A 21051-nucleotide genomic window follows, 5' to 3' on the forward strand; every position below is an offset into this window, starting at 1 on the left:
GCCACAATTAAGTTTGAAGCTCATGTACCTCCAAGCTTTCTGACAGCAGGCAGTTGAATGACTGCAGCACCGGACTTCCCTTCAATGGTGGTGAACACCATGAATACACCCACTGGTTTCAAACCTGACATCGACTTTGACCCATTCATATTGTGCATGAAGACAAATGCAGCAAGTTTGAATTTTTAAACTCGCTTTAGATTGTGCTAGTGGTGTGCGTTGCTACGTCCCTTTTTGTATTGTGTTGTGTATCCCAAGTAGCGCATACATTTCAAACGTGATCAACCAACTGGCCCCTGTGTTAGCCTTTTTGAATGCAGCAAGGAAGTGCACAGCCGATAATGCAACACTTCATCTTCCGATATCTAGGTTGCAGCTTTTTCTCGTCACATTTTTGTTTGTGCACCTTATATGATGATGTGACATATGTGTGTTCTTTTTTTAAGTACCAGAGAGACGGTGTGAGATAATCATAAAGTTAACTGTGCTTTTTTTTTTTTCCAGTCTCCACACAATAACAGCCTTCAAGAGAGCAGGACTGACTGTGTTTGTGCCTACCAGCAGTGCAGATAACGCAGACTACTTTGGCAGTGGTTTTGAGGATGATGATGGAGACTTGGTGCTTTTACTGGCACCTAAAATAGATGAGTTATTTGTACCTGACTCTAAAGATGACAGAACTTATGACTTTGCCATAAATGATGAGGTCAACAGTCATAACAAATAAACCTTTCAATGTGTGAAACCAATTCACTTTAGTTTATTTTTTCTTTGTGTGTAGTGGGTTGCCATTCAAAAGAAATTTTTGTCGGATAACATATGTTATGATAGCAGATCGAGACTGCCCTAGTGGTTTGCTGGCAAAAAAAAAACAACAACAAATAACTGACTTCTGGTTACACATAGCTGACGATGACAATACATATATGTTTACTCATAAATATAGATTTATGGTGTTGGCCATTAGGGGTGCACAACTTATCCTGATTTTTATGAAAAAGTGCAAAAGTGAAAAAGTGCAGCTTACAGACCAAAAGATTTTGTAATTGTTGCATCGGGTTAGCAATCCCATAGTACACAATCTTTGATTAGGAGCAATAAGACTAGGGATTTTTTATTGGGCTTTCAGCAACTTTAGCGATGAATGGCCAGGTATTCACTGGAACAACGCAGATCACATATTCTATGTTGAGATGTGTAATCCTCAACATGAGGTCTTTTTATTAGGAGCTATCAAGCAAGCTGACTTCTTGATCAAATAGTGCAAATTCTGCTGCTTTGTGTACTGCCTTTCTTGTGTATAAGAATGCCTTCCAAAAGGCAATTAGTTCTTGAAAAAAGGTTTTGAGCCATGAACTAAACTTTCGTTACAATTTTTTTTTATTCACTTATGCATACAGCCTCCTTTTGCATCTTGCTACTTGCTACACTCTATATACTGCTAAGATGCAACAAAAAATCTCAGATGCTAGAGCTGAATTTGCAGCCTCTTTTTCTCCCACTGCTTGCATCCTTATTTCTGTCTCAGAAAGTACTTTAGATGGACCTCCATGCGTAAAGATAACCTTATTTTAAAAATGTGGTACCATTTAATTAAAGCTTGAGAACTACTACAATCTGAGCTATGTTTGGTTTTTTTGTGCAGACAAAGTTGTTTGCACAATGATCAGGGCATGTAAAACTGGGCGTTTGTAAAATTCATTAAAATTCTATGTGGGAAAACTCAACAAAGCAAGCCTTCATGGTTCAAACTAAAGACATGGAATCACAAATGAAGCATGACTACACCTACAAGACTGTTCGAAATGCTATGCATGGGGAGCCCCCATTTAATATGTGCCAAGTGTCAGAGAAAAAAGCACATTGCTCAAGAGGGACAGAATTTCGTGAATGCTATTAGACACTGCATGTAGTAGGGGCTAGTATTTCTTTCACTGGGCCTGCTTAATTAATTATGTTGTGTATGTTAAAAAAATTATCCCCAGGGTGTCAATTTAAAAGCTGCTAGGAATCGCGAGAAATTCCCAACTGGAGTTTTTTTCAATTAGGTACCTTGTGTGTACCCACATTTTGTTTTTGCAAAAAAAGAAAAGCTTGCGAAGTGCAATGCATACCATGCACGCAATAAGCCTGGACATTTCAACCTTTTACTACCATCATGAAAAAGCATGGTGCTGACTGCAATTATTAAAACAAAAATACAAGAACAAAATCACTCAAGAAGTATCAGTGGACTAAACTTGGCTCATGATGGTGATGATGATTCGGTTTTGGTCTTGAGCAAATAAGAGTTGAATGACTGACCAATACATTTACTCTACCTACCCATATCAACCACAACTAGTGTGAAAAAAAAAGCTGTTATGGCTGAAGTGTGCCCAAAGTTAATCTACCAGCAGTAAAATTAACAAGAATAAAATGAAAGCAGATATCAAGAAATGAGGAACCTGAACAAATGACAAAAGTATTTAAATGGTTTATCTCGTGCAACACTGTCAGCAATAAAGCGCAAGCAAGCAATATACTGGCCTAACGCTAAATTTCCCATCTCTATGATACGCAAACCAACGATAATTAAATCATTTATCATCGAACAAAAACTATTCACCGGGTTTAAAACTGTCAGCATTGCTGGAGTTACAAATTCATTAGCAGCTTAAGTAGGCCAATTCTCCTCACTTAGCTTACAGAAATGAGCACTGCTGAAGGCACTAAACACAAACGACCTAAGTGAGCCGTGCAGAGAAATCCCAAACCTTGACAGCTCTCTCAAGCACCTGGAGCCCCTCAGTTAAGGTCCAAACAATGTAGACCAAAGTAACAGTGTCATTTCTCTGGCTTCTTGCATTGTCAAGTGGTGGAATAATGATTAGAAACAACTGCAGGATATTTGGACTGTGCAACACACTGAGTGACCTTCCTCCACCTCACATTTTCTTTAGATATAAGGTTTAGCTGTGACTTGCGAGCATTAGGAAGCTGCAATGGAAGCAGCAGTGGAAACAATGGGCCATAATTTGCCTTCAAGAACAAGAACACTATGAAAAATGGCAGAACTTGAACTGTGAGGGTGACTAGAGATAAAAGCAGCACTTTTGATGCTGAAATTGTCAAAAACAGTCACAGCGAGGAGCCCAGTGAACAGTTGCCATCCCAAGCAAATTGATTCTATCCAATTGTTCAGCAGCCATTCTTCTCCATGCTTTCTTTCATAACACTAACACCCTTTTTATCCCATGAAAGGGCACTTAAAAGCAGCTGTCTTAAGCCATCCTACTATACATAAAAACAAACATCACACGCTAATTCCACAATGCCTTTTTCTATCACTGATGTTACAGATTACAGCCATAAGACCTTATATAATGTCATTGATTCATGCACTGTGCTCAAAGTATGAGTAACCTCCAGAGTGGCATTTGTCACATGGCCTAGGGGCACAGCTGGTGTAAACACACCTTGACTGGCTGATCTCATATTAATGCAATCAACAAACAATGTAAGAGATAGGTACCAAATGTGAGTGAAGCATGCTCTTGGTACACACAATACCATTTGTGACAGCCAAACTTGTTATAGAAACATATTTTGGCACAAATAAATGTTTGAATAAGCCTGACAAGAGACTATGCATACTGTTAAATTGTGCCACACTTTGGCCTAGCTGCCATACAAAAGCTTATAACTAGTCAGCAATGGCATATGTACTCAAAGGCATGGGACTGCTCACAAATAATCAAAATGCACAGATAATATTGTTTATATAAAATTTACATAAAAGTATGTTAGTGACATGCTTTATCAGATTCTCTTGCTGAGCCATGCAGCCCTGGCCTGAAGAGCAGTGTTTACAACAGCCGCGATAAATAATTAACAAAGATGCTAGCATGAAGCAGAGTAAGATGGGCATGAACAGTAGAAGCAAAAATGTTCAGAGAAAGTGAGATTCGAGATTTTCAGCCAAACAGTCCAACACAAACAGAGACAAAGGCTTATGTAGTGCCACTGACTTGCATAAGGTGCTCAAATGACGTGTGGTGTCTAGAGCAGTGTCTGTCGTCTGGCTATGGAGCACTGCTGACCTATGTGCAACTTAACTGCACAAAAAGGCTGCACGACTCTCTTCCACAATGTTTAGAGTAGCTGCTCTAGAAATGCTACTTATACATTAACACTGGTGTGAAATAGAAAGGAGAATAGGACTGACTAGACATTCTGTAAGATTTGTAAGAACAGCAGATCATAAGCTGAGTATCTATAAAAACCACTATTGCATTCTGCCAGTGGTAACAAACACTTGGTGACTTTCCATGGCAGCCTACTTCTTTGCTTCACATAAGGCTCAAAACAGCACAGCTATGAGGAATAAGCCAAGGAGTTCACAAACAAAACAAGCTGTTCTTGATATGCTTCAATTAAATGAAGTAGCTACCAAACATAAACAAGCAGAGAACAAAACCACCCAGATTCAGTTGCCTTGGAGAATTTTTCATGCGACAAAACATTCTGCAATGCTGCTATGCCACAAGCAGGTAAATGCAGCAGAATGCCAGTGATTTAAACTCAACCTCAGTGATTAAAAATCAATGCAGATGAAAACTGCCAAAAAATACAGTGAAATTTCGACTAATGGGCGCAGTGAAGTGCTTCAGCCAAAAGACAACGCGCAGACAAAGTACGATGCAGAATATGCAACTAATTGCTAAAACTTGATGAAACTACACAGCTAACACTTAAATACAAGACTTGCACTGTACGTGTCAAGTACACATTGGAACACATCTTGGAAGGAGGGGAGCAGTAAGATTTAGGTGCGAAAACCATGTGCCCCTTTTGAAAAAGCAGCAGATCAATGTAACCTCCATGATGTAGTTCTACACACCTATGAACTAGAAATCAAAGAAAATTGAGCTGGGTGATCACAGTGACAACAGCACACTTACTTGCATGCTACATGCAACTTGAACAATGAACCTGAGGTCCATCTTGTGTCCTGTCGACCAAACATCACCAATCTCATTTTACTCTACCTTTCCAGGGCTCTAGGCACTACTTTTCTAAGTTTTAACCCATTCGCTTTGTCAACATTCCTCGCGCAGCATTCGGTGCCATCTTTTTGAATGTGCAGCGAGACCCGGGTCACTTGAAACATCCATTTTGCGCTACAAATGTCGCAGTGGAATTAATTTTGTTTTATTCGGCTGTCGGAGCATGCACATACCAATGAGATCTAGACATTTTTTCATGTGTGGAAAAGCCTAAGCATTCAGGCATGTGAAGTGCGATGTTGCATTTTTTGCACTCCCAACGGCTCTCGCTTCTTTTGCCCGGGGCTTTGCAAATGATACACCTGTGTGATAGGTTCTGCTTCATGGCGTTTGGAAACATCTACCGAGCAAAATGAGCCTATTCACAAGCCTATAAACTAATCGAAGATGGAGCTGCAGCTGGTTTGCCTCTGTGCTTGACCAGGCAACACAGTTTCGTCAACAATCTGTTCAACTAGATTTTCTTTTTGTCCACGTAAATACTTTCGGACATAGTCGACAACTTTCGCCATCTGACATAAAAACTACTAAGCAAAACTAAGGAGTTTATCATGTGGTGCCAGCTGTTATTATTTGCTGATAGCAAACATTTTTTTTTTTGTGAATGACGCTCTGCCGTCTTTTCCCACTTTGGCCCTTTCACCGTTTGAGACAAATCGACATCTTTGGAAGCGAATGGGTGAATTTGGTACTGCTTCCCAAGCAAAGACTAATCATATGTTGAAAAAATTCTGGAAATTAAACTTCAAGAAGTTTTGTGTTAAGAAAATGCAGTGTTTTGAGTAGTAGCCAAGGTTTGGTTTGAAATTACACAATACTTCAAAATAACCAAGTTCAAACCATCAAGATCCTACTGCATTTAGTTCATAACTGTTCAAATGCAAAAGCTTAATATGGGGATCACATAAAGCATTCTTATGGTTACAAGGGTAGACGTGCGAGCTAGTTGGTGGTTCATACTTTGTTTAAACAGCGCAAAAGACGCGGACGCAGAAGAAACACACAAGACACACACAGCGCTGTGTGCGTCTTGTGTGTCCCTTCTGCGTCCGCATCTTTTGTGCTGTTTAAACCAATTATTATGGCATATACTTGCAAACAGGACATGCCAAATGTTGCCCTTTCTTTTGGGTTTAAATCCAGGCTGTATACTGTCCCGGAGAAAATCATGAAACAAACATAACTATACATGACATTCTGGCTTTCAATGAATATCAAGAAAAATGCACATAAATGTTTGCGCAGCAGTGACACGTTTGTTCATAACATTGTGACCTGCACAATGAAGGGCAGTGATGAAGGACTTTAAAAACAAAAAAAACTAAGGCCTAGCATAAATGCACTACACTATTCAACAGGAGAAGCTACATGCACTGGATTTACGCGATATGCAGACAATATGTGGGCTTTGAAAGCAGGAAAGGCTGCTGCACAAAATTAAGGCACATAGTGGCGGAGTGTTTCTTGTGCAGAGTATGATTGCTTAGTTAGCTTGTCTTAATGTAGCCCAGCTAGACTAGTTTCAGCTGGCTTAGGAAGCAAGGCAGCCATTTCTAGATTTGACTGACTTAGGGCACTCATTGTCAGAGGTCACTGGTTGATGCGAGTCCCACATGGCCTGAGGAATTCTTGGCCTCTTTCATGGAACCATTTGTTCGAGACTGAAACAAGGACAATGAAACAATAACATGAATTAACCAAAAGGTACAGCAATCAGCTGAACATGACACACTTCGCGCTGCCAGTAACAACTACCACCAACAGTAGTGGTCTTCACATGCATAGGCAGCAGGACCCCTTCGGTCATCGGTGAAGAGACTGACAAGCCCATAGTAGCTTGACTTCAAGAACAACAATGATGCTGACAAATTCTGTACTGGGCTTGCGACAGCAAAAAAGGAAAAGCTTTATTGTAAGCAGTATCTTGATAAAACCAGAGAGACATTACAACAGCTGCAGCAATGAGGGGAACCCCTTCAATACCCAGTAAGCACATCAAGTGGACATAAAAACAGTTCCCCTGGTGGAAAAAAGGTTGTAAAAAGACATGAGCACTGCCTAGCAGGCATTCCTACCAAGTGCAAGTAGTGTCGCTTAGTTCTTTGTAGCACCTCATAAGGCTTTTTTTTTACTGCCACCATATTTATCTCATTCTTTCATTGTAGATGCCTGCCTTTTTTGCAACATAGGTGTGCGCATAGCTTTTTGAAAAATGCAGTTCTCCCCAATCCCGCTCTCCCATGAGAAAGATAGTGAGTGGATGGCTAGAGGTATTGATGAATTAATAAATAATGGGCTGTCACTCAGGCAGTTCTCCATTTTCAATGAAATGTGAATCTGGTGACATTGGCATAGGGCTGATGTTACATTAGATTTTGTAATGAAAGTCTTCCAGCAGAAACAGTCTGACCTGCTGGTGTGCAGCACATGTGAGCAATCAGCCATTCTGTGTTAACCAGGCACTATCATTTGCACCTTGGATGACAGCACACACTAAAAGATGGCAGAAGCATTTAGAAAATTCTGCCGTGTAAAAAATTAACTGGCATTCAGAACAGCAGCATATGCTGCATGGCGAAGATACTGACCCCACTTAGAGCCGGCAAGGACCGGGCAAGCTGCATGCCTAGTGAGCATGTCACCCTCACCACTACGATGCAAGTTGAACCAAAAGGCAGCAGCACCCTTCAAAGAAAGAAAAACATGAGAAAAGTGAGGCCAGTTCATAAAACAAAGATGCTAACACAAGTAAAAAGAAGTCAACATATGTTGTACACTTTCTCTTAAGTGACTTATTAATTTATTTATTAAGATTTATTAAGTTTATTAAGATAGAATTAAACAACTAAAAGCAGTATAATGCAAAGTATTCTGAAACACATAAATGATAACTAAAACACAATCTGCACAGCATTACTGCGTACTGGTATTGTAGGCCATTAAGGCGGGAATCCCACGCTTGTATGACCATTGACCATGTTTTGCAATGTTTGTGCGATTGCTATAGCCCTCCCGCTTAAGATAAATGATCAAGGTTTAGCTCTTTAGAAAGAGAAATGCATGTACTTTTTAATGGTATGCGTTGTTAATAGCAATTATTGTTTGTATGAGTGGAGTGAGCAAAAAACAATACTTGCATAAACAATGCATTAAACAATACTTTTGTTCTACTTGCCTGCTTTTGTGCAGCGTTTTGAAAAAACTACAGCACCAAAAAGGGGCTGCCTCTGTAGCATTTAAATGAAATGTCAATCCCGACACATGGCGAGCGATTTCTAGCTCCACTTGCAAGCAGGGATGTCGAGCAGTTATTGTTTAATGCATTCCATTTTGTGCTCACTTTACTCGAACCAACAATAACTGCTATAACAATGCACACCATTAAAAAGTAAACGCATTTCTTTTTTTAAGAAGCTAAAGCTTGTTTTTCTAACATAAGCGGAAGGTCACAGTGACTGCACGAACACTGTGATAAATGGCCGATGGCCGCGCAAGCAGGGAAGCCAGTTATAAAAAAAATTGACAGCCGATTTGCATAGTTAATCAAATGCAAAGTACATGCGCTAGCACTGCTTGAGGGAGCACGAGCAACACACATCTGCTGCGTCCTATGTCCCCAGCAAGAATCCCAACCCCCTGCGGAATGCGCGTTGATGCACACACCACACGGCTGCAGCTGTGATACAGCTGCTCTCTCATTCACTGTAGCTGTGTGACCACACCGCCTCCTCATTGGCTAAGCCATGTGAGGCGCATGTCGCCATCTGCTGATCTCTTGTGCTTCAAGGTCACAGTGCGGCTTCGGACAGACTCCGGTAAAATCCATGATTGCGGGCAGTAGTGCTAGCACACTAAAAAGCAGAGATCAAGGTGCCTACGAATTACTCATTACAGGCATTGCCAGAAAGCAACCGACCATCCTATGTAATAAAATGCAGGCCTGGGCAGGAAGCATAAAAATGGCCATTACATGAATTTCTTGCATAAGAACGTAATCTGATTCACTTTTATTCAAAGTTTTCACATTTAGCACAGTTTTTACATTTACCACATTTACTCGCATAATGAACGCACTTTCTTTCCAAAAAGAAATCTGAAAATTTGAGAGGCGTGTTTACTACAGGGCGTAAAATATTCAGAGAAAAATTAAAGAGGTAAAAATGGAACAAAAAGTAGGTAGGCTGGCGGAATAAATCGTTCATCTGGTATATGATTCACATTCAATATAAAATGAAATGCACTCATCAGTGCAGCAGCCATGCCCCAGAGCACAGCCAACAGCTTTTATCTTATACCTGCAAGTATAATTGCGTAGCAGCCCATAATTTAGTAGAAACCCTCTATAGTAAAGTTGCTCGGACCAGCAAAAATCTTTACTATAACAGTTGTTGGTCATGGCACGTCTCTGAAGATGGCTGCTGTCTTTTAACTTGGCTACTTACTGTATACAGTGTTGGTTTAGAAAAGAAACATTTAGAAATACCTTCCATTCTGATCTGATCATCCTGTTATGCACTAATGATTTATTTTTAGTTATCACATTTTACTTTGTTTTTCATTTTGTCCAGGTCTTGTGGAAGTACTGCTGTTGCACAAACATAAAGCAAGGGGACGCGGAGTTTGATTCCATATGAAAACCAAAGCTTTGTGCGAACAGGGCGTTGTCTTCTGTGACATCAGTATCATTCAAGAGGCAATAGGTAAGCAACACGCGACACATTCGAGAGCGGCAAAACCCTGCATGCAGTGCCGGTGCGCCTCCACTGCATGCCGCCACCGCTTTGTGCTTAGCGCTGCCCAGTGTTGTGAACGTCCGTCTCTTGGTTTCCCTACCGTACTCTTCACTGAATTTTTACTGTCTCCTTTCTCAACGGCTTGCGCCGCGCGCTTTAAAGGTGCACTAAAGAGGAATCTGATCTCGTCTTTTTACCGCAGGAACTCTATCTACACGTTCCGGGCATTCTTAGAAACTTCGAATTACTGTCCTGTGCAGCCGATTGCCCTAATTAAATCAGATTAAGCGTCCCTGCTCCCGCCTTTTTTTTTTAACTCAACACGGTAGGTAGGCGGAGTCAGTCAACGTGTGGAGTGCCTTTTAGCTAGTCCAGCGGCGGCTTCGCTTTCGCTTTAATGTTGTTGTTTAGGTTTCTGTGAACAAACAGTTTCAGTCACAGACAATATAGTCGTAAATTAGGCCCACAAAAAAAAAAATACATGTGGACTCTTTCATTTACGTATAGGGCCGCCGTGGTGGCTGAGTGGTTACGGCGCTCGGCTGCTGGCCTGAAAGATGCGGGTTCGATCCCGGCCGCGGCGGTCGAATTTCGATGGAGGCGAAATTCTAGAGGCCCGTGTACTGTGCGATGTCAGTGCACGTCAAAGAACCCCAGGTGGTCGAAATTTCCGGAGCCTTTCACTACGGCGTCTCTCATAGCCTGAGTCGCTTTGGGACGGTAAACCCCCATAAACCAAACCAAACCATTTACGTATAACTCCGCCAATGACAGAGCGGCAAGCCGCCACGCGGCTGGCCGACGCGTTGGCTGACTTCCCCTACTGCCGCGTTGAGTTAAAAAAAAAAGGCGGGAGCTGGGACGTTTAATCCAATTTAAATTAAGCAAATCGGCCGCAGAGGACAATAATTCAAAGTTTCTAAGAATGCCCGAAACGTGTAGATAGAGTTCCCGCGATAAAAAGACGAGTTCAGATTCCTCTTTAGTGCACCTTTAACTCATGGCCCACAAGACTGTTGAAAAGTTGGCTCCTCCTCATAGTTCACAAGTCTCGTGGTTAAGCCATCTCAAAAAGTGCCATTTGATATCCATTTTCCTCCGACCACTGACCTTGCGATTATACTGTTACTTGTCTATGGCTCTGAGATGTCCCAAACTGCTCGCATGCCATGATGTCACCATTCTTGCCGGAAGTACATCGCTATGGACACACGTTCTTCACTATAACAGTTTCTTTATTAAATATGTCTTTACCATGAATAAACAAAAGAAAGTACAGTCGTCTACGGAAGGTGAAATGGGACCACAATTTTACTATATTCGAGTTTACTATAGAGGGGTTCTACTGTATACTCAAAGAAAGCTCTACTAGACTCAGCTCTAGCACAACTCACAGCATTCAGCATGAGGCACAACTGCAACAAGTTGCTACAATCCTTAATATAGCAAATTAAATACAGAAATCGTTTGTTACCAGGCATGGTTTCTATTGCTTCTCAGATTCCTTGCAGGACATTCTTATTGGCTTTTTGTCCCAATGCGTGAGGTATAGTGGTCTTGACATTGGAGAGATGGGGCATTATATTATTGCGTAGGTGTTTCAGCATTCAGAAAAAGGTGCCAGTTAGTATTCACTGCCGTTATCAGCAGAGAGCAGGTCAAAAGAAATGGTGCGTCTTTTTCGCAAGGGAAAAAAAATTGTACTTTTTCAAAAGCAAAGTAGGGGATGCATTCATTATGTGAGCATGCTCAAAGTACATGACATGTCATGTACTTTGTCTATGTGATTTTTTCTTTATAAACACCAGGTGTTGCCTAATAAACTTTAGTTGAGAGTCAGCGCCCGTCCTGTGTCCTCCTTCATCTTGTCCTACGTTGTTCGCGCTGTTTTACTAAGGATGCACTAACCATGAGTGGTTTTTTAGGCAAAGAATAGAACAAAAATCACTGAAAGTGCAGACAAAATACACATAAAAAAATGCCACCATTAGAACAGAACAGATAGCCTTTTCAAGTTGCATGAAATTTCTAAAAGCGAGCTATGTGGATACTAATATTGACTGTTGGATTGGTCCGAAATATTGTTCAAAATACTATGCAAAATACTATGCATCCTTAGCAACATAGCAGAACTCTTCTCTGTTTTTCATTGGACCACAGGACAAATAAAAATAATCTATAAGGTAGGAAGCATCGAAATATCATAGTGCTAAGTGATAAAAGAAACTGAGGCCAGCCCTATTTTGGATTTGTGTTTGTAGTGCCTTCAAAACATTAGGGATTGATTCTTCCATTCCTTTCACTGATATCTGACAAGACAATGCCTACTAAGGTGGATTGAACCCCCAAGTTATGAGCTTTACAAAGAAGAACACAAGTATTTGCTGCTCCTCAAAATTTGGCAAAACCAGTTGGCAGCCATTGGTGAATAGGTGTCCATTTATCATTCCCTGTCAGCTTTTGCTTGATAGAGTGAGCCAAGTCAGTGAACAACTGGCTGTCAGTCACTGACAGCACGAAATCTTGAGCAGGCTTGCCTGACTGTCAGCAGCATACAAGTTGAGTGTCAGAATTTTTTTTATTCTATGTCCTTAGCATGCCTGTGGTATCCTGTAGAAAGCAAACCAATGTAGGCACCAAATAAGTCAAACCTCAACATAACAAAGACAGATATTAAGAGTCATTGGCTATACTGTACACTTCCCAAATATTTTTAGCAAAAAAATGCAATTTTTATTTTGTACTTTGAATGCAGTTGGCCATAAAACGGATATACTGAATCGCCCAGAGCCATGCAATGCCCGCTCGGATGACCGGCGGCAGGCTTCGCCGCAGTACACAAGTGACTGGTGGTGGTGCGGCAAGCGTTCGCACCAAGGCTTGCACCAGGGGTGTAGCCAGGGGGGATGTTTCGAAGTCAGAACACCCCCCGATATTTTCTGAGCGCTGCATCCCCCTCCCCCTTCTTTTCGGCCTTTGTTTGGCCCATGCTATTTACACAGCGCATTGATATATTGAAATGTAAAAACCAAAATAAGAAGAGTGTTTGTTTATTCTTGAAAAGATTGATGTACGTTAAGCAGCTCTATAATAGGAAGCGGAGCTTATTGCTGGAAACACTCACACTTCTTCGCTACTGTTCGAAGTATGGCACTCCTTTTAACTGTAGGCACAGTTCACCCAATTAAACGTACCTTTTCACGCCAGCCTGCTTTTTCATCCTTTGCATTGTCCTCAAATGATCATAAACTATGACGAAAATAAAAATGCTTTTTAAGCGCCTCTGCGGCCGGGTGCAGGTTCACATGCACGGGGTAGGAGTTTTGACAAATGCCATTCGTTCAGCAATGCTGACTTTGTTATAGAGCAGAAGCATTTGTGTTGTATATCATATGAAAATATTTTAGACTGCCACGATTTTTCATACGAGTGTTTGTTTGTTTTTTTTGAGAAAATAAATGTTCTTTACGAATGAAGTCCTCGGAGTCCTGCATGCAATCATATTTTTATGTAGATATTACAGTGAAAGAAACAACTGACTCTTCTGCTTTATTAAAGCAGAAAAATGACAGATTTTGTGTGGGCACAGGCTCTATTTTTTATTTTTTTTTAATGGCAACCTATAACACCCCCTGAAAAATATTTCTGGCTATGCCTCTGGTTGGCACTATCTCATACTAGTGCCAAGAGCGCCGTGGAAGATAGAGCGGTGTGCAGGGTTGGTAACCAGGCGGTCAGCACGCGTTCGCGCCTCTCGTACCCGTTGTCAACACCCTCGAAGGAGTGGCATGAATGGTTGTAGTTTTGCAGTAATCAACCATCCTGCGCTCATGCCGGCTCTAACGGATGTTGGTGAAAACCGTGATAGCTTTCGCTCTGATGCACCAGTTTTCACGCGACAAGCCTGTAATGGGGGGAAGCCACCCAGCTGGCATTTGACCTGATGCTGTTCAGTGCTGGCGGTGCTGTACGAGAAAGCCAACCTAGCTGGCGCTTGGTTGTATGCGGACTCTGGATTCATCGCTAGCGCCTTCTAAACGAAGCTAAAACTTCTGAAAAAGTCTCCTGGTTTCTCTAGTAAGAATCACAGGAGCTTCCATCCCTTCACTGGCTAGATTTCACCACCCTCAAGGAATTGTTTTAGGAGATTTTATACTACATATTTTGGCTTTATCAAACTATTATATGATTTTTTACAAGTTCACTATAACGAGGTTTGACTGTATATGCTGGCAGCATACAACAAAAATGATGGAAATGGATGCATACTTATATACACGACAGAACACAGGAGTCGATAAATGAAGCTGCTTCCCCAAAGTGATGACTGTGGTGCCTAGCTCGTCTTTCAGCCACTCAGCATGACATAAAAGCATGTGAATAGAGGCTTAGTAATGCTGCTATCCTGTTGCATGTGCAGCAAAACAGCCACAAGCTGTACAACTCCCCATTTGAATCCTCTTGGATATATCATGATGCAGCGAGGAGTGCTTAAAAAAATGCAGAACACGATGGAAGTTTTTCTCATTTACTGACAACAGCAAACATGCTTTTCTGTGTTTTACGTCATTGTAGGAATAACCACTTTGAGCTGGATGACATGGAAGTTTTTTGTCTTTGCCAGACACACATTCCTCAGGCCTAGTAAATATGCTGCCTCCACAAGGTTTACAGAACATTTTTCCTTAATTATTTCTGCTCCCATTTGAAATAAGGGTTGTGCAGGTTGATATTCCAAGCCAGGAATGATTCTGAAATTACACCAGTCTTCTGGATGTTTAGAATAAAAATAAAATAGTCAACGATGCTGTAGCATGAAGTGAAACTGGATTTTGCCCAGAATGAAATGGGAATGGGATGGCTCAACATCTCTACAAGTACTTTCCAAACACTGGCAAGCTGATCCTAAAAGTAGCCACAGGCAAGCACAACATGCAGAAAACAACAATGGATGATCAGAGGAAGCCAAGCCAATCTAATGCATGTTCACTTTCACTGTGTTGAACATCACTGCCATCACTGCAGGTGCAAGCATTCTAGTTTTCAAAATGGCAACACATGACCAGACAGCTGCTTTTCACTTTTACCCCCCCCCCCCCCCCCCCTCCCATTAATGCAGTCGGTTCACCTATGATGATATTCCTCTGGGTATCATTCTTCTACAGCACTTTCTGTACACAAACAATGCACTGGCTGCTGACTATGGCTTTTAATTATTAATCTCATTTAGAGATGAACCACAAAAAATAGAAACAGACAGAAATGCAATGAAGTTTGCCGTTCGTAGACGACAGCATGTGTGGCCACTGAAAAAATTTTGAATTAAAAGTAACCTACATCATCTACAAAACTGTGCACAGCCAGGTGCCATTGCTTATATACTAATGCAGTTTGGAGTGATATTTTAGTAAAAACAAAGAATGAAAGGCAGAATCATTCAATGCTGCTGATTTTCAAGACCATCACAACAAAAATGTTCAGACATAAGTCAGAAATATTCCAAACAATACATCCTCACAAGATGATCCCAAGCTGCATTGGTGATAATCCATTAGAATTTATAAATCCGCTAGAATTCAAGCACGTGCATACTACACACCTGTAGCTAACTGGATTTTAAAGGCAATAGTGTTCAGATTCTTGGCAACACCTGAAAACTTTTGATTTCCTCCATTATCTGGAGACGAGGTTAATTTTCTAACATCCTGCTATTTTCACTAGAGCACACTTTTTGTTTTCTCCCAAATTGCGTTGACTGTGCTATAATGACCACCTACTCCTAAGCATTTCCTGGGTACCAGGGCAATGGTTGTAACCAAAGTCTTGGTATGAATGCAATGGTTACATGCTAGCCATTTATATGCCTACAATGGGCAGCTGATGGCAATGGATGATGTGATCTTTTTAACCTCACTGCAACATATGACACTCGAAAATGGGCTTGACCTATTGTACCATGTTGGTAGTTTCCCACAAACGTCTAGGTAAGCAAACAACAGAAGAGTGGCATCACTACCCTGCTGCTGTGGTAGGCAGGGAGCATGAAGCCTTGTCCTGGATGCTGCACTTGGCATTAGCTCCTTCTTTCTCTTTTGCTCATTTTGCATTCATCACAGTTAACAATTAACGTTTTGCTGAGTTTCTTTACTGTAGCAAGAATCCTTACCAGGCCAAATTTCCTGCACCTCTGATGCACAGCGGTGTGACAAGCCTCATAAATGAGCATATTAGAGCATTAAAAAAATGCCACACCAAGAGAATTGCCCCTAGAACACTAGCCTAAACATTGGTGGTGGCAGATACTGCAGCTGAGAGAAGTGCCACCGAACCTTTGAGATGTTGCAGCGCAAAGCAAATCAATACTTTTTTGAACAAAACAGGGTCCAAATATATAACAAATTCTTCCTCTGATAAAATAGCTGTATTCCTCTAAAAATGTGCAGTGGCAAAGCTGAATGGCAAACACATTGAAAACTACCTTTTTCGGCCAGAGGGTCAGCCTCAGCTGTGGAAAAACCGTTGCTCCCCCAGCAGGCACGTCACTCATCTGTAGTAGCACAAAATATAGAAATGTAAATGATGGTAAGGAAGCATGACAATGATCAATGGCTGCTCATGCAATTAAAGAGCAAAACTGGACACAAATTAAACCTTACTACGTTCTTACATTGCCGGTGGTATATATATATATTTGGTGTTCATTAAGCTATTGTTCTCGTAATCAAAATTAGAGGTAGAATGTTGAGAGAAGTTTATATATCAAACATAACAATTTTAGAGGAGCTCAAACAATATACTACAAAAACCCAAAATGGTGTCTACAGGTACCAGGTACCAGGCTCTAAAATGCAAATGTACATGAAACTAATAACTGTTTGTTTTAAAAATGTTGCATTCGACAAGTTCTCATCTACCACCATGTGTTTTTCACCCAATTTAGCAAAACAAATTTGTGCTGCAGCATTGCTTCAACAAAGTCTTCTCACATTCTTCAGGTGTTCTTTATGCACAGTTTGAACACGCACATTACACCAAAACAGTACACCTGTCAGGACAAACACGTATATCTCGATACACACACAAGATCCACAAACCAGCAACCATTGCAAGAAAAAAAATGCAACCTGACACAGGTGTTACAATAGTAGGCTAGTGCATTCTGAAAAGCACTGAAATAGTTAGTTTTTAAAAACAGGTGTAATTATTTGGTAGCACACTGCCCTGTAGCATTCCTGTAAAAATAGAATGAATGTTAAAATAGCCTTATGTCACATTTTGTTAACTCTGCAGGCTTTTCACAAAATGCAGGAATGAAATGAATTGCTGAAAAAAATTTCTAGGCATATAACATTTAAATTTTGTGAGAATAGTCATGACATTATTACTAGTATATGGTCAAAAAGTTTTATGTAATTCCATAAATAAATGACATAATAAATGACCGCGAGATGGCCCATAGAGCCAATGTATAAGAGCGCCTGAAATTTCGGACACACCGCAACTGGCCGCTCGATTTTTCGGACCTCGTTCGCACTCGCCGCCAATACCCAAGCTGCCGTAGTGGAACCTCATTAATTCAAACTGCAGGAGAGATCGAAAACTTGATCAAACAAAATGAAATTCAAGCTTAAAGGGAGCCTCTTAACTTGCGATGCTGAAATTCTGCACGAGTCGTCACATTGCACCCACGTGGTTTCAAACTCATACTGTTCATGAATGTCCTCCGCTGCACGAACTTGAACCATAGGCAGAGTTCGCGGAACTCATCTGTGCCGATTCTTTCGTCCCGAATACAGAAAGAGGTAGCAGCGAAGCGCGTGGGAGGCATACGGCCTCACGTAGACGGCGAGCGCGGGAGGAAATGGTGGTGCATTTCAAAGCAAGGTCAGCGCACCCGCGGCAAAATGCATCGCAACCCTGACTTTTATCCGTAAACTGGCGTTTCGATGAAAGGCAAGACGCCTCAATATACACAAGCCACCACAGAGTGCATATCGCCGGATATGATGCCGATTTTGGCTCTAGATGCTAGGCCTAATGACGAAGGCCAACGCCGATGGAGCGCTTGCTTCGGCCGTTTCTCGGTTCTTATTGTTTCGCCATCTTTGCGTTCTCATTCTGGGCCCATCGTACTGCAGATGCAGCGCAGTTCCCGCAGCGGCGTGTTCGCTTTCCCGTTTAGACTTTGTTCCAACCCGTGCATTCATCGGCGACATGCCGAGGGCAGCACAGTCAGGCCAAGCTCGTGAAAGCGGTCACCTCCCGTCGTCCGTGCACATGTCTCGCGGCAAAATTTAGTCATGAGGAGCTTTAGAATGTGTGCAATACAACTGACCGCTTCCTACGGCATATTGGTAATAAGTTTGTGATTTTTTTCGGTGAAATTTGATTTTCCGGACTGCCCGATTAAATTTCAGAGTGTTTTCGCAGTCCCTAGTGAGTACGAAAAATCAGTCATTGACTGTATTACCATTTTGACATGGATAGGAAGAACAATTCAGGTACAAAAATAAGAAGAAAGAGACACAAAGAAAGCACCGTTCATCTCTTCTTTCAACTAGTTGTTTCTGTGCTATTTTTATATTTCAGTACAGTATGTACCAACCGGCCCAGTCAACACCCTTTCGAAGGGCTATCCGGCTTACTGAGTGCCCACAGTTAATAGCAAAGTTTACAGGATGCAGATGTTCAGAAACAAATTTACTTTGGCAAAGCCATGCAAGTAAATCGCCTGAAATACCTGCAAGTATAAGGGGATGTGCATGCTCCATCCACTGGTATTAAAGGTGCACTAAAGAGGAATCTGAACTCGTCTTTTTACCGTGGGAACTCAATGTATACGTTCCGAGCATTCTTAGCAACCTCGAATTATAGTCCTGTGCAGCCGATTTCCCCAATATAAATCGGGTTAAATGTCTCAGCTCCCACCTTTTTTTGAACTCAACACTGAAGGTAGGAGGAGTCAGCCAACGGAGGGAGTGCCTTCCAGCCAGTCCCGTGGTGGCTTGCCACTCTGCCATCGGCGGAGTGATACGTAAATCAAAGAGTCCACGTGAATTTTTATTTCCGTGGGCCTAATTTGCGGCTATGTTATTTGTCTGCGAGAAACTATTTATTCACAGAAACCTAAAAAACAAAATAAAAGCGAGAGCGAAGCCGCCATGGGACTGGGTGAAGTGCACTCCATGCGTTGGTTGACTCCTCCTACCTTCAGAGTTGAGTTAAAAAAATGGAGAGAACCGGGACGTTTAATCCAATTTAAATTAGGGAAATCGGTCGCACTGGACAATAATTTGAAGTTTCTATGAATGCTCGGAACATGTAGATCGAGTTCCCGTGTTAAAAAGGCGAGTTCAGATTTCTCTTTAGTGCACCTTTAATACCAGGTGACTAAGTCGTGAGACAGTGCTACAATAAATTTGCTCCCGAGGACATGCATCCCATAAACTTTTGCTTCTGACTGTACAGCGACATCTCACTAGGAAAAGAACAAAAAGCTCAGGTTTATGTACTGTGATAAAAATCTTGCCTAACAAAAGCCAAAGCTTAGTTGTATCGAGCGCCAGCATTTAGTGCGACCCACTAACTAAAGTAATGACCTTGGGCCCATACAGGATGTCCTAGCTAGTGCAGAAGAGCCATAATAAAAAAAAATGGTACAGGACGCAAGAATGAAACTGAAAAAAGCATGGCTAGCGGTTACCCACAGAAAGCTGGAGTGTTCTTCAATTGGTGCTGGTTTAACTATTATGCTGAAATAATTACTCAACCCTGAAACCTCTAAATATATTTTTAAAATTTAAGTTCGAATGCAGTAGAGCATCAGGAGAAATTAGAAATGGCATAATTTTCGTTACAGTGACCCTGATGAAAAGCATTTTTGTGCTCCAAAGAAGTGACAAGAAATCAGAAAAGTTCATGGCAAAAGTATATGCTCCAAATATTCTGCACCTTTACAGCCCTTCAATATGGGCTGTAAGCATGCCACAGCCAACTGGCACAGCTATAGTTGTATCATGCGAGTGGCCGATCAGTGCTCTGGGGTTAAGTGCTGTTTCTTAAAAGCACGCAAAAAACACTTAGAGTGAACCTATCTGTGAGAAGCTGTGCTATCAAGGGTTTTCTGACATTCTACAGTTTTTACGGTGAGAAACTTTTAGGTACCATCATCCAGTACAACCACCAGTGTAATCAGTAGCTTTGTGCCATCCTGAAGAAGAATAAAGACAAAGAGATCTAGGCTAGAACTGTCGACAATGGCATGCATCAGAATTCAAAACTACGGGTTCATTAGCAGTTCGATTTGCCTCTAGTCAGTCGGGCTGCATGCAAATGTGGAAGGTAGGATGGACCACAGTTTTCACGCTTTTGATCTCAATTAGCTTCAGACCTTGTGATCGCATTGTTACGCATTTATTGCTTTGAGTTGCCTGCATGGCGCAATGCCATCCCAAGGGAATCTGCAAGACAAAGTGCAGCGGCGGGACAAAGCGGCCGAGGTATGTGCATTGAATTATATTTGGAGTCAGCTTTTTTTTTTGCCAGCAAGGGCAGTCGACATAGGCGGGGCAATATATATACGGTAATCTCTCAGTTCACACGATAAAGGTAGCGCGGTTTTGCAACGAAATTTTTAGTGCGAAAGCACCACTTAATGCGGTCCCAACCAAGAACCTGTGTGAAGCCTCAGAGTAACTTGAGTAAGCTCGGGTTAGTTTGGAGGAGCGTTGTGCAAGCTGCAGCCAATGGGAGGAAGCTCGGTTAAGTTCGGAGCGTCGTGCCAGCTGTAGCCAAAGGGAAGGTGACCTTGAGGGTGACCTTGGCCAAACCTTGCATAGCAACAGCCCATGCAGGAATAAAATAAATATTGCCACGAGTGCTTTTTGAACTCAGGGCGGCGCGAACAGATCACCTTCGCCGACCACTGCACGAGAGCACTACGCTACAGCAGTAGCCGATCACGCCTCGTGTTAAACTGCAACACACTCTTGCACTGTGCATTGCACATCGTCGTCTTCATCAACTTCCATTTGTGGCGCGAAATGATCAGATCAGCTTAGCCTCAATCAGAGCTTAACCTAAGTCTAATATGCGCCGACGACCCAGCAAAGCAAAACTATGAGCAAACCAGGCTAAACACATGCTTTTGCACGTCTACTCGGTTTAACTACATTAAAACCCTACCACTTCTTTTTACCTGCATCTCATTTTTCTTATGTGCCCAGTTAATTCGAAAACCTGCTAATTCGAATACTTTTGCGGTCCCAGTG

The 21051-nt window shown here is 41.7% G+C and overlaps 1 protein-coding gene across 2 annotated transcripts in view; it reads right to left on the reverse strand.

The window, feature by feature from the left end:
• Window positions 1-5648: 5648 nt before the first annotated feature.
• PH4alphaEFB (prolyl 4-hydroxylase subunit alpha-1) overlaps window positions 5649-21051 on the reverse strand; it is a 54547-nt gene continuing 39144 nt past the window's right edge. For both annotated transcript variants that reach the window (XM_077648281.1, XM_077648280.1), the window contains 3 exons: window positions 16260-16328; window positions 7637-7733; window positions 5649-6709 (listed from right to left, as the gene is read on the reverse strand). In XM_077648281.1, coding sequence (XP_077504407.1) covers window positions 6639-6709; window positions 7637-7733; window positions 16260-16328 — 237 coding nt within the window. In that variant the 3' untranslated portion in view covers window positions 5649-6638. The remainder of the gene's footprint in view (window positions 6710-7636; window positions 7734-16259; window positions 16329-21051) is intronic.

This window comes from Amblyomma americanum, chromosome 1 (genome assembly GCF_052857255.1).
Source record: "Amblyomma americanum isolate KBUSLIRL-KWMA chromosome 1, ASM5285725v1, whole genome shotgun sequence".
In the NCBI taxonomy this organism is placed as follows: Eukaryota; Metazoa; Arthropoda; class Arachnida; order Ixodida; family Ixodidae; genus Amblyomma; species Amblyomma americanum.